The 15,265-nt window shown below is 36.5% G+C and overlaps 1 protein-coding gene across 1 annotated transcript in view; it reads left to right on the top strand.

Moving 5' to 3' along the window:
• ASXL3 (ASXL transcriptional regulator 3) overlaps positions 1 to 15,265 on the top strand; it is a 164,094-nt gene that overhangs the window by 71,978 nt on the left and 76,851 nt on the right. The window contains exon 5 of the mRNA XM_046671084.1: positions 10,600 to 10,721. Coding sequence (XP_046527040.1) covers positions 10,600 to 10,721 — 122 coding nt within the window. The remainder of the gene's footprint in view (positions 1 to 10,599; positions 10,722 to 15,265) is intronic.

Raw genomic sequence — 15,265 nt, 5'->3', positions numbered from 1 at the left:
TCCAAGTGGCAAGCCCAGGTAGACGTGGCTGACACCAAAAGCCAGGCTCTCACCTGTTTGATACTCTTCCCAGAATTACAGGGGACACTATTAGCCAGGAGTCATTGATGCAATTTGCCTTTCCAACATTTGTCCAAATCTATTCTGATTATAAACTCGAGAATTTGACAAAGAGGAACCCCTGGCTTATTCAAATCAAGGAATGGGATACCACATGATTTCTTACAAATCTATAATAAATTCCGTGAAACTGAACCGATTTAGGTGATTCCCTTGCTTACTCTGTTTCTAATACATATTTGAACCAGAAGTTTAGAATGGATGTAATTTCCACACTTCTTACAGCTGTACAAATATACTTTGAAAATATAATCAGAGAGAGAAGGTGAGGATGTGTGGGGGGCTGTGGACATGGGAGAAAGGACAGGGAGAGAGAGAGGGTGAAGAGGAGGGTCCCACCATTTGTTTTGTTTTTTTCTTTTAGTCTTTATTGCCTTCCTCCTTTCCCATTCCTCCTTTGGGATGAAAGAGTAGGAAATGTTGAGGTGAATAATAATGATCAATTGGTAAGATGCCCTTGTGGCTATCCGAAGACTGAGCCTCTGTTACCATAGAGTTATTTCCAATTAACAAAGATTAATTGACATTTGCTGCATCATTAAAGGGGGTAAGCAGAGAAGTGTTTGAAAAGAAAGCACTTTACAAAAACTAAGAAATCTTCGGACCTTGATTCCAGTCAGTAACATTTGAGTCCTTGGGTAGAGTTAAGATAATAATAATAAGGCTTTAGTCCTCTTCTTGCAATCAGTTGGCCAGCAAAACAGATTCTTTTTAAATGGGAGATGCTTTGCCAAGATATTTTGTTTTAAAGTTTTGTTGAAAAATTTTACAATGTGAGAAAAGTGGTATACTGTTGATTATAGAATTTACAAGACACAAAACTATAATTATGTGTTATCTTTCTTTGACTCCTAAGCAGCTTCTCAAATTAATAAGAATTAGACATATAGACTCGAGAAAGTCAACTCTTCAAATTTTACAAGCCCAGCTCTAGAGATCGAAGAGTGATTTAGGTGAATTATTTGATATATCTTTGTTGACAAGCCATGACCATTTATGCCAATATGAGTATAGATCTATGTCATCCAAAGAAAATATTTTGAATTTTATGGGCTATTTTAGTCAGAGATTTATGGGTATGTTTGTGTCTGAGTTGTTTTCTGAACATAATACATTGGCATATCATGATTTTGCTCACATGTGTTAAGTTGACTTACAGTGCGTTGCTGGCTGCAGAACCCATACATATTTTATATGAAGTGCTCCCATCACTAGATAGTCTTCGCCCTCTTCACCTTCTGTTTATAAATTGTTATTAACAAGAAAAAAAATGTTTCTCTTTTTGTGGTCCTGATAAATTTCATGTTTAAAATAAAAAGCAACCCTCTTACTTAATTTTGTGAAATGAGGAAACTGGAGAATGTACAATTTTCATCCACAGACATCAAAAAAGGTTCTGCTTGTTATTACCCTTAATGGCTTTGAGGGAGGAAGAAGCACTCGAGTGGGGGAATTAGTATTTTAAAAGTCTCTATTTAGGGGAAAAAATTATAGAGAACGTATATCCTATGTTTTAGTCCTTAGATCCCAGGGTAAATAATGATTCCAACATTCGAAGAATTTTATATGGTCCTTTTTCATTATTCTTTATGGCCAGTTTTATAAGTGGGTTTCTGATTGTATGATTCTTGGCAGAGTTGTGTTAACTTAATGAAACATTATTCAGTTCTCTCTCTGTTTTTGTTGGCTCAGAGGCCACAGTTTGAGGGATCTTTTTTCAAGAGTGAAAAGTGCTTTAAGATGGCCTGAAGTGTGTGGATGGGATCTCTGTTGAGACATCAATTACACACAGATGAGCAGCTTCCTGGAGGAAGTGAGAAGTGTACTAATGAAGGTTCAGGCACCCTCGGGGAGTAGTCATGCTGACAGTTTAGCAGTGGTGATTTTATACTAGGGTAGGGGAGAGGAAAATGAGGGGACTGTGGAGTTGTGAAGGTAGTATTTTGAGTAACTTTGGAGGACGTTGCCAGCCTGTTTGGTGTCTCTTTCCTGGTGGTGTTGTTGGGCTTGTTTTGTTGGAGGTTTTTCAGTAGCTTGTCTGTGACTACTCCAGTGGGATTTTCCATAGGATGGTGTGTGTGCCTTCATCTTTGTGTTCAGGATCAATTTCTACCTGACACCTGTTCCTAGGAATGCTGTAGATGAGTGAAGGGAATGCTTTAAATGACTGTACCAGGTTTCTTGATTTTCTTAGGTTAAGCTAATTTGTCTTTTATCCAACATCTGCATTTTCATTAACAGCTTTGTTAGCTCATGGAGACACCTGTTCTCACGTTGGTGGCCTAGAGAAACTTAAGTATGTGAAAATTATGTTGTTTTAGTTACACATGGAAGAAAATACAGAGGAAAACGAATACTCTTCACAGTCAGAAATGACCATTGGCAGGATGTCAGACTTCCTCTGCCCACTCTTTCTCATCCTCCCCTTTCATCCCAGCCCACAGCTTTCACAGTTCATGAGAAGTATGAGGGACTTCAGGAGGTCATGCAGGCCTGGATCCTCTCTCATGCTAGCATTTTACTTAAACCAGTCCATTCAATTAGATGGTATTCTAATAGTAACTGTTCAGAGAAATAGAAATCTCACAGTCTCCTTTATATTTGTCTCTTGGTGTTTTTGATAACCTTTATGGTCAAGAATTTTTTTCCTTATGCTGAAATCTTTTGTGCTTTTAATTAAACTTATTTTCTCTTTTTTCCTTGCTGATGATGAACAGCTGGGCATCATTGAGATCCCACCCCTTCATCTTAACATCTCCAAATGACTTATCCCAGCTCTTTCAAACATTACTTATAGATATTATTTCCATTTCTTTTACCCATAAGGGACTTCTTGTTCTTACATAGTTCCCCTTGAACTGTGAACTTTATTCTTGTGTAAATGGGTTTTGGTCAATTTTAACAGCCCAGAGTCATAGAGGAAAATAAAGTTTTCTTTTTAAGTGCAGATAAAGTCACCCATTTAAGTGTACTTTCCCCTTCTTTTCTTGTGCTATGAGAGAAATATTTCATAATATAGAGATAAAGATTGGGAAGAGAGTATGATCTCATAACAAAAACAAACTCCCTCTCAAATAAAACGCAAATTAAAGGTATTCCCCCAATTACTCATCTTAACTAGCCAAATTCCCCTTTGATTTATAGAGTTTGTGACTGGTATATAGGAACAAAGCACTCATGCTCTTAAGAAAATAAAGCACTTTTTCCATTGATGCCAGACAATCCATTCATTTTTTCTCTAAACAGCCACCTGAATACCTTATCTGACTCCCTTTCATTGTATGGAACTGGAGTTATCTTTTCTGTATTGAAGTATAAAGTAATTAGTAGCGATGCCCACGAGTGAAGCACTTATCTTTGACCTGTACCAACCTTTTAATGAAATTCTTCTTGCCTACTCTTTTCTATTTCTCATTTTCGAGGTGGATTAGTGTGTTTCTGTGTAGATGTTTCAGGAACCTGATGCAGTGTAGATCACAGGTGTGCTATATAAAAGAAATAGCGTCTAATGTTTCCCCCACACAAGCATCTTATTGTGTTATAACTCCCCATATTCTGAGAGGAATCTGTATTGGTTCGATAGTAGGAGGATTTTGGTGGCTAAAAGCTGGTACCTATGTGCTTTTCCTATTAAATATTCTTGTTTCTGATTTGAGTTTCTCTTTTCTCATCTGAGGTTAAAGGGATATATTTATGGATATCCAGAGACATTAGTATAACTAAATTGTTCTGGTGATAAATTGAGTGCTTGTGAGAGGGATTCCTGTAGCTATACTTCCGGTATGTAAATGTTCCTCCTAGTTACCTTTGGAGCTTCAGTGTCCTGTCCAGTGCAAACCAAAGTGTTTGCGCATCATTTGTGGACATAGCAATGAAATTGCAGGATATCCAATTTTGGGATATCGGATGAGTATCATTTGTAGCATATGATTACATCTTGTGGGAGTGTGTTCTTGTCGATATACATTGCTGGTATATTTGTCATCTAATTCACCATTCCTCTTGGTTTATTGTGCTTTCTTTTCCGCAAACCTCTTCTGCTTAAGAAGAGGGCTTCGTTGGGCTGATGAAGCAGGCTATAAAATTTAGTAAAAATTTCCGTTATATAAAGTATATTTAGGTCACAGACAATATCGTTCTAAATATTTTCGAGTATCAATATTTATTTGGACACTTTCTCCCTTGGAAGTTTCTTAGGGGAAAATTGCTATTTCCGTTATTTTATTGCTGGTGTTTCTCTATTTAATTGCTGGCCCTTCTTGGCGTCTTCTACCCTTTGGATGTTTTCTTTTAATGCAACAAGGGAAATTGTTTAAATCCTAATAAGGAAAGCTTTGAAAGAGGCAGTTGTCCTTAGTCTGGATCCAAAAAGGATTAAGGAATTATGTTTTCTCCAAAAGAAATGTAGTCCAGGAAAGATTTAGTTGGGGTCAAATTGGTTGGGCTGGTCGTCATTAAGTCATTTTTAACAGATTTTGGCATGTATTTTATTGCTTTATGTATCCAGAATATCTGATATGTATAATTTCAAGTGTGAGTATAATAAGTAAAACATATTGCAATCCAAATATAAGCTTTTTTGATTTGCCATCTGGGGATACTTCTGAATTATCTGCTTATTGATCTTTCAAAGCAAATTTTAGTTATTACTGCTAGGTTTTCATAGACTTGGGTTTTCTTAGGTAGAGTTAATAGTTCTATGCCATTGTTCTTTGAAAAAATATATTTTTTAAGAAACTTATGGTCTCAAAGTCAGGTCTTGGATCTTATTCACTGTTTTTCCCCCCTGCATTTTATACAGTGCTTGGCATAAAGGTGTTCAGTAAAAGCTATGTAATTGAATGAATGATTAATAAATAAGCTCCATCTAAGACTCAGCCTTCTTTAAAGTGTGATGTGATTGATTTCTAATGACATGCCGTGGTGTTATCCCTAATGTACTGTGTGCTCTCGGACTTAAATTTTTTATTTATAAAAACTGTATTAAGCATGTAGTGTATCTCAGGATCATTTCTACTGAAAACTGTTTTGAATTGAGAGCATCTAGTTTAATTGTTCAGAAAATTGAAAGGGAGTAGTTGGAGGGACAACTGATAGAAATGAAATTGGCCAAGGGGTGCCCGTCTGCCTGCCTTGATGAGATCTTTGAGCACGTTACCTCACATAGCCTGTTACTTATTGTGTGGGTTGATAGGACATAGAGCAACTCATCTCTTTGTTGCGGTGACTATGTTATGCTCAGATCCTGGTCTTTTCTGTGGTCTGCCTCCACACAGCTCCTGCCGTTTCAAGTAAGCATTGTGATTTCTAATTTTGACTTTTAAATTATATTTATTTTTACTTCACTATGCAAAACCTCCAAACTGTGATCTTCCTCTCAAAATAAGGCAATGAATAAGGACAGCAGAAGGAAATTTAGTGGCAGGTCATGTGACTTGCCACTGACTTACATAGGACATTTTGTGGTTCGGTTTTCATATTCTCCCTAATTGACTTCAGGATAATTTAAGAAAAATTTTAGGGGCTGGCCTGGTGGCATATTGGGTAAGTTCATTCACCCTGCTTCAGCAGCCCAGGATTTGCAGGTTCAGATCCTGGGCACAGACGTACACACCACTCTTCAAGTTATGCTGTGGCAGCATCCCACATACAAAATACAGGAAGATTGACATGGATGTTAGCTCAGGGACAATCTTCCTCACCAAAAAAAAAAAAAATTTTAATAAGCCTTCTGATTTCAAGTAAAAAAATTCACTTTTTATGTATGCTTTTCCATAATGAAAAACTATGCTTTGCTGACCTCTCCTTCCATGAATTCTTATTAAAAACAGTAATTGAAAGATAGCTTTAAAAATAGATACTTTAGATAAGTTTAATGAAAATCAAATTTGACAATTTAGTTTAATAAACATTTATAGATCGACTACCCTATGCCTATCTTTGCACTCTAAGTCCCTGAGTTACTGAGCCTGTTGCGGTGAGGCAGACACAAGCACCAGTGTTGCGGGGACTATTCTGAATTCGTACACCAAGTGCCAAGGACACATGGGCAGGAGCAGAGTAAGTCTACCTCAGGGGCTAGGGCTGTCAGGGAAGCTTTAGGGGAAGCTGTTTGAGTTTGGTCTGTCAAGATGAGTTTACTTGATAGAGATGGAGAAGGCTACTCAGAAGAGGGACAAATCAGAGCAAGTGCACCAAATACACCAAGTATATGTGTTGGGAAATACAGTTAGCTGGAACAGAGAAGGTAGGAGTTGAGGAGGTGGATAAGATGTGACGCTCGAAATAGAGACAGAGTCAAGATTGCATTCTGATTTCTCCCTTCTTTGTGTCTCTGGTTAAAAGTTGAAGCCCTCTTGTACACCTGTCAGTGGATTGGTAATAGGATTGGGGGGACTATCACTTATACCCTGTCTCTAACACTTTAAAAATCTGAGCTCTAACCCGTATTTTCCAGCTCCATCACCTTTTCGAGTCAAATGGTGAGTGAAAGAAAAGGATGGACAGGGACAACTTGGAGACTCTGAGAAAGGGGCTGAAATGCAGTCTTGCTGGGACACAGTCACCAGTTCCTCCCGCCTTCAATGCTGTCTCATGATTACCTGTCATGATTACCTCCTGAGCCTTCCAAATGGGCTATTTTGGAGGAGGGGCTTGGAATCTGAGTGTGAGTGAGAGTAGAGGCAGATGAGCAGCAAATACTGAGAATCCCATGAACAGTTTGAATTTAAAACTAGCAGATTAACTTTTAACTGTATTTCAGTTAAGGCAGGCAAAGGCGAGCAAAATGTAGACAGAAGTAACATTTCTATACCTTTTAAAAAATGTTTCCTCATCTTTGGTTTGTCCACCTACAAAAGGGCAGGCAGTCTTGTGGGATTTCGAGGTATAAAATCCTGGCATTCGTTTTGTGATGGTGCCAGTGCACAGTTAGGGAAAAAAAATCTCTCATTATGTTCAGAATGCCAAGAAGATATCACTTTCTAAGCTGCATGTCAATGTTTGATATTTATTGGATAAAACATCTGTCCTAATTCTTCAGTTTCCTGGCTCCTGTTGTAATTTCATATACCGGGAATTTCCCCTGGTCGTTTCTTTAACATTAATTTTTCTTTGGCTTATATTTCAGTGTCCAAACTCAGTTCCTTTAGATAAATATTCAGGCAACTCTTCAAAATAAGCCTTGTATTATTTATTTATCACATCTGTTATTTAAAAAGCTGTAAGAATAAGTAAAAGTGAAAACCATGTATTTTGTCAGAATATGAATCTGCATGAACCTACATGATCCAACTGCTCAGTGGGTGTTTGACTTTCAGTCACCCTCCTTTTATGCACGGCAAAAGAATGAGTAAAGTCACACGTGCCCAGGTTAAGGGTCTATATTTGTCGCCCCCCACCCCCGCCCTGACAGACACACTGTTTGGAGCCTATGGATGCATTACATTGTGGCCCATCCATTTTTTTCTTTTTTGATTTTTTTTCCTTAAAAATAAGGGTTTTTTTTTAATTGAAAGGAAAACTCACTTATAGATTTTATTTTCTGTTACATTTACTTTCTTTAAGATTCTATAGTTATTTTGTCAGAAATAAATACCTAGGGAAAAATGGTTTGAACCAGAGAAATAGGACTATGTTCCAGGAAGAGGAATTGGGGAGGAAAATGACGATGTAGTGAAGGAATTCTCATGATGCTTCATTTGAGTCTAGGATGAAATGTAAGATACAGCAAAATCGAGTTGGCTTAAAGGAAAATGAATCATCTTGAGAAAAAACTTCATAGTGTTCCTTAATGCTGTTTTAGTTTTATTGAATTTCCGGGCCCTAAATTGAAAAGAATCTTTCTTTTGGAAACACTATATGTAAATAAATGTGAATCACTGTTAGCATAGTGCAGTAGTGAATTTAAACAAAACTGTGCAGTGTATTTGCTGATCCTGAAATAGGTATCACAATACTGTGTGGTTTCCTAGGTGAGAGAGAAATTGAGCAAGTTGTAAGTTAGATGGATATCCGTTATCCTTAGGAAGGACAGCTGGTTGTGTACTACTCATTGTAGCAGTCAGAAAATATCAGGGAGATAAGGCTTGAAGTTTATATGCACTGATTCAGCATTCGTTGTTTTTTGAGCCTGCTGCATTGGGGTTTACCTTTGAAACACTTACGAATGAAGTCTTTTCCTAAGAAAATGGGTAAATTTGTTTAGCTGTCCAGTGGGCAGAAGCATTCTCATGTTTTCCTTAAATTCTCTAAAAGCTGTGTACTACATTTGGTTATCCTTTTGAACTAGTAGGTTTCCCTTTCTCTAGGTGGGAATACTGCTCTAAGAATGTGAAAGTAATAAAACATATTTGCTAATGCACACTCTACTTCTGGCTGGGCTTACATTACATCCATTTAGGTCTGTTCATTTGGGATCATATATCCTCTCTGCCACCTTCTTCTCACCTCCTCAGTTTATCGCACTTCATTGAGACTTCAAAACACTGAAAAGACCGTTTATATAATCGGTATAAAAATAAATTTATCTTTACAATATAAACTGATGATTACTTCTAATATTTTTTGATAAGCTTTGGTGAAGTGTTACAAATTACTCTAGTGATCATTTCAAGGAGAGAAGTCTAGGAGCCATAGTTTATGGAAGCAATGTTATAAAATGTTTCTTAACTAGAACATTTAGACTGTTTTAAGGAAAAATGTCATAATGTATCAAATAGAAAAAAAGTCACCTGGTCTTTAATTCGAGGACTTCTCTCACTATATCCATGGGCAAATCCTTTTGCTACTTCAACCATAGTATTTCCTGGGTCAATCACTCTCACCTACAATTCTCAATTTTTTCATGTCAGGGGCTAAATGACTCATTCCCCTGCTCTTGTTAACTTCCTGTTTCAGTACTTCCAACATGATGCAAGTAGATTAAACTTCTTTAGGTATTGAATTTTCTGCATCAGTTCTTGGCTTTGAGGCCAAATAGTTCAAGTAGAAAATTATGGGCTTGGCCTTGGATCCTAGCTCTGTTGTTTCCTTCACTATGTGACCATGGGCAAGCTATTGAGCCTTTCTGAGGTCTAGTTTTCTCTGTCCAATATGGAGATAATACCTTTCCATCTTGTGAGGAAGCTGTGAGTATGGAATGAGATCACATAACTAACAATTATTTTATCTTGCGAAACTTGTGCATTTTGGCTTCCTGATTACTTTCTGTATTAAAACAAGACCTTTTCCCCCCAAACATTCTCTTTCATGAACCACATTCTCATTTCTAGGCAATATGTACTTGAGCCTATCTAAAGCAGCTTGAGTGTTCTCAACATTGTGCTTGTGCATATGCTTCCATTTTTGACAAGAATAATTTTTACTCCTCCACCTTCCTTTAAAACTCTCCACCTTCCTTTAAAACTCAGGTCAGAATCCTCCTAAGTTACTGTTCCCTTGGAAAATTTTCTTGGATTAGCATTAACCCTGGTGCCCTTAAAAAGTCATATTTTGAGCTTTTACAGTATGTTCTCAGTTATTTTCTTTTCACTTCCTCTTGTCTCCTGCCTTTGGCATATGCCTCCCTTCTGCCACTAATCGTAGTGCTTCCTCACTTTGATTTTTCCAAATAACTCTTTCTCCTCTAACATGCACAGAACAGGACCTATATCTGTGCTCCTGCCAAAGTCACTCCAGTGTTAAACCTGGTCTCTCAGGTGCAGTGTTTATGGAACTGAAACAAGAGATTTTGCTCCAGCACAGGTTTCATGGAGCAGAAAGTGAAGGTGGCCCCCTTTGGTTACTCATGTCAGCAAGACATTTGTCCTTCTAAAAGGCAGTCTTTTTGAAGGAAATGTCTTCTGTAGAATAGGCAACAGGAAAGTTTGACTCTGGTGAAACTAGGCATATTATATTGTAATCTGCAGAGGGCATGATTTTCTTGAAAATAATTATCCTAAATTGACATCCAGCATCTTGGATTTCATTTTTCCTTCTCCATGCTATGTGACTTGGTCTATAGGAGAGGATAAACATTCCCCAGTAGGTTATAGATTCTGTAGAAGGAAGGTTTTTAAATAGAAGAATTGTAATACCTCTGAGGTTGGTAGATTTAAAACAATTGCATTAATTTAGATTATTTCTTCAGAATGCTAAGCATTGTCCAATCTCCAGATTCAGAAAGTATCTACTGACACCCAACTCTTGAGGCAGACTTTGTGTTCTTTTTTATGTCCATACAATAGCCCTATGACATGGAAATTATCATCAATTAGTAGGTAGGGACATGGAGGCTTAGGGAGGTTAGATGTAACTGTGGCCACACAGTTATTAAATGAGCCCTTCTTTCAAATCTAGATACTCTTCTTTTAACTGTGCTATTTTGCTTTATTTTAGGTATCCATTTTCAGTTGGAGAAAAGCTCCAAGTGAGTTAATTACAGTGGATATAAAAAAAGGAATTCAAATTAGTAATATCATTATCTCTCTCTGTTTCTAGTTTGTGCAAAGCAGGTAACTGATGAAGCATCTTCCACTCGAGATTCAAGCCTTACTAACACAGCAGTGCAAAGCAAGTTAGTGTCTTCCTTTCAGCAACACACCAAAAAGGCTCTTAAACAGGTAAGATAGCCGGCGTTTGTCCTTTGTCCTTTGGTTCTACCTACTTGAGGTAGTGGGTTTTATGTGGAGAAAGTAAAATTAAGTAAGAACGTAGCAATCAGAAAGCAATAGGGGTGTCCTGAATTTACCCACTTCCATAATATTCAGTGTACTGATTTTAACCTATGCCAGAAACTGGGAGAGGCTTGGCTGAGAACTTTGATGGGAAATAGAAAATGTGCTTGGAAAAATGTGCCTGGAAACAAAAACTTGTATTAAGATTTTTTTCTGTCTGACTTACAGTAAACATACTGGGTTCATAAATGCATTACATATTTTGAAAATAGTGTCTCTATTTATAACCCCTTTTATCTAATAGTTGACATAAAAACTAAACCAATAATTTCTTTGTCATTACTGAGATGCGTTAAGTTACAAATAGGAAAAGGAGTAATCGTGGTTTACTTAGATCTGGATATCCATCAGTGAGTGTTTGGTGCTGAATGGAGGTTGACTTTGCAGTGTCATCCTGATATTACATAAGCAATCTTGACCTGTGTGTCCTTGTCCAGAGATGATGGTGGGAGGTAATGGTTATAAGGTTGGGTTCTGGACTCTGACATACCCCAGTTTCAGTCCTTGCTACTCAATGTGTGACACTGGGCAAGCTACTTTTTTTCTCTGAATCTCAAATTCCTTCTCTAGAAAATGTGGAAAATAATAGTACCCTTCACATGGGAGTGATCTGAGAGTTAAGTGAGGTGATACGTTGAAAGCATGTGGTGGAATGAGTGCCTAGCCCATAATAATCACTCTAAATGTTAGTTGCTGCTGCCCCTCCAGCAAATGCTGAATTGTGCAGAGAAGAGAGAAAGAGATGCTGTGGTTATATGAGGACATGGCATGATGGTATACTAACGATGTCAATAAATGAGAGACTGACAAATTTAACCCTGAAGTCGTGGTTTTCCCTGTGTAACTGCTTTCTTCTTGCATTGTTTATTTTGATCCTTCTATGACAACCCCCTCCACCTTACCTGTTGCTGACCCCCAGCAGGTCTAGGAATAAAAGTATCATTCTAGTGATATATTTAAAGCAAGGAAAGAGAAACCATGTTTTTAAATAAAGTTAAAAGTTTTTTAAAAGCCCACCAACCTATAAAACTTCTTAATATTCACATTCCATCTCCTAGACTTAAAATGCCTCCACCTACTTCTCTCTACTTCAAACAAGGAAACTTAGGAAAGAAACTTAACATTTTTATACTGAATTATGTTACCATTTTCTGTATTAATTATTGAAGTTGCAGTATTCCCATTCTTTGGTATTATATTTAAGGTAATAATAGTGTTTCATCCTACATAGGCAAACAATCTTTGCTGAGCTTGCCATTTATATCATTGTTCTTGTGAAATGTTTTAGACACCAAAAACCAAAACTGAATTCAGCGTTGAGATTCTTTTTAATTGATGAAATAAAGGATGGATGATGGTAGGGAAGCCTGGAGAAAGGCTTATTCAGGCAGCAAAGAGGATGCAGATAATAAAGTACTAACTAGGATAGAACAAAAGATGCGAAACTGGATACTGGTAGTCATAGAATTTAAGAAACATGGATGCGATCATAAACTAAAATCCTACTTCTGAAGAGCAGTGATTTAGAAAATGTGCACACCATGAAATCTGCCTGTATATGAATGTGAAGATACAGATTCAGATCTCTGTATTGTTATGGCTCATTATTTTTTACTTTCTTCATTTGATTTCATACCATTTGAATATTTTTTACATTACTAAAACATTACACAGCTTTGAGGTAGTGGTTTTTTGGTTTTGTTTTGTTATGGAGCATGTGTTCATGGGAAGTGCCACCTGCTTGCTTAGGATCTAAGCTTTGTTTTAAGAATCCTGTCCTGTAAGCTTTTTAATGTCCTGAAACATCTATTTATTAACTTCTTAAAACTTCCTATTGTATAACCAAGTAACAAATTAGTTACCAGGAGAATATGGCACAATATATAGAAAATATGCTAATGTTTGATTAATAGTCAAATTCATATTGGACATACATTTAGAAGAAAAGCTGTTCTTTGCAGAATTTTGCCCAAATTCCCTGTAATTGCTGAATTTCTTAAGACAGCATTTCAAAAATTGACTGAACATGCAGCATTTTAAATTGTAGCAGTCTCAGCAAATCTGCAGCTTTCTATTTTTTGGATAGTTGAATGGCTATGACCATGTAGAGTTCTTTGTAAGTGTATATATATCCATATATATACCCATATATATAGGTGTTATGTATTTGTGAATGTATGTTTTGTGTGTATTTGAATATGCATAAGTCATAATCTCATGAATGTATGACCAGCTGAATGACTCTAATAATAATTACATTAGCTGACATTTACTTTTCTGAATTCTAGACATTCTGCTCTGCATTTTACAAGTACTATGCCATTTAAACCTCATATAAATCCTTTAAAGTATGTACTAGTGTCCTCATTTTTTCAAATGAGGAAACTAAGGCCCAGAGAAGTTAGATAACTTGCCCAAGATTGTCCAGTGAGTAAATCTTGGAGATGACACTTGAAGCCAGAATCATAGTTTCAGATTCTGCCCTCTTAACTAATACTGCCTTTCAGCATATAGTATGTAATAGGCTAGATGAATTTTTGACATTATCCAAGGAAATTTGCATTCTTGAATGTTTGTATAGTGTAAGGAAAGCAATACAGCATAGCCATTAAGAATATTCTTTCTAAACACAGACTGCTTATGTTTAGTATCAGCACATATTAATGGTAGGCACTCAAATATGTGAGCTCTTATCATTTTATTAGAAGTATATTCTGAGGTAGTAGGGCTTTAGTAGTTCAACTGTATATTGGATATTGTAGATTCTTAGAAAGATGTAGGTGAAAAAAACAAAACAAAACCCAATAGCTTTATAAGATAAGTGTAGTGAAAAATAATAATTTAAAACAAACCTCCATGCAAAATAAGCCAGACATATTCTCCCAGATCTGAAGCCCCCACACCACAATCATATGAAGCATGTTGCTATAGAGAATGAGTTCTTTTACTTTGTAATACTGTTAATTGCAGTGTAATTATAGGCTGGACAATATGAAGACTGTAACGCCCCTTGGCTATTGACATGGAGTATTTTCATTGCTCCCGAATATTTGGGTCCCTTTGGCTTTCTAATCATCAAAATGTTAGTTAACATGATATGTTGGGTGTGACTGCATGAATAATATATTGTTATTTCAGTAGGGTTTTTTTCTGAATAAACATATTCAGAAGCCTCTGGAGAGTAGCAGATTGCTGATTATCACCTTGTTCCCTATCTTCTTTCTGCCTTGTTATTTTAGTTGTAATGATCCTAAAAAGTATGAAATGATTAGATTTTGAATTTTAAGGAAGGATAATTAAGAAAGATTAAATTTTGGAAGTTTTTAAACAGCGGAACCAGATGAAAGATTAAAGAAAGATGAGATCTGTTATGATGGGGTAACATGATGGAGAATAGAACCTTTCTATGTCGTTCCTATTGGCCCATTTGCCTGCCTTCATTATTTATTTAGGGAGGTAGAATTTATTCATAAAGTTGCAGGTCCTTTTCCCTCTTCATATCACAAAGCAGATATATTCTTGGTATTTTGCTTTAGCTTTGTATGTTTGACCAATACTGTGAAATTCCAAAGGTTATGTTGCATGATAGCAGTTTCTGAACGTGGGTGTTGACATTTAGCATCCACTAGCAACAATGCAAGTTGTTGGTGCCTGACACAGCCAGCTGTTTCATATGTGTGTATTTCTAATTATTTTAGCATTCACAGCATGTGACATTTTCAGATTTTTCCATGAAAGGCTTATTGCATTCAATGCATTCTTAAGTTACATTGTTGGTGATGTTTCTCTGTTAAAATAAAGCAGGCATTACTTGTTTATGCAAATTTCAAGTTAACACAAAAGCCTCTGATTTTAGATTTTATTTTATTTTTCCTCAGGATGGAAATGAGAACTCCTCTGTATTTTTAGAGTTATCTGACAAGCTTTCTGTTTCAAAAATAAAATGTTTATCTAAAGGTTTGTTGTCAATTTTTACAAGAGAATATTATGATACGTCTCTAGAGGAAAGTGTGCTCAGTCTGCATCTTTTGATTTCTTTCTTTTTGCTTGAAGCCAGAATTGTAATTGTTGTGTGATATGGTCTTCACTTTTCCTAGATTGGTTTAGCTCTGTCATGTTTGTTTCCTTTCTAAAATAAGTTTATTTCCAAGTTTAAGCCTGTAAATTCCTTTCATACTGAACGGTAGCTGAAAGCACTAGACTTGGCAAGTCCAATGGACTCTGTGTAGTTTGGGCGTGAGGACATTATAATGTAGGCAACTTGAAGGTACATTCCTTCATCGTGGACTGCATTCACACTTGCCATCTGCTTGTTTATTTAGGTTTTGATATTGCTTCTTTCTGGATTTGAAATGACAGGATTTAAAGTTGTTCAGTGAGATATTCCATTAGCATTCCAATGTAAAGCTAAGGCTTGAGTAGTTGGAGGT

The sequence above is a fragment of the Equus quagga genome, chromosome 9, assembly GCF_021613505.1.
Source record: "Equus quagga isolate Etosha38 chromosome 9, UCLA_HA_Equagga_1.0, whole genome shotgun sequence".
Lineage (NCBI taxonomy): Eukaryota > Metazoa > Chordata > Mammalia > Perissodactyla > Equidae > Equus > Equus quagga.
The sequence above is the reverse complement of the archived record's forward strand: the minus strand, read 5'-3'. Positions and strand labels throughout refer to the sequence as shown.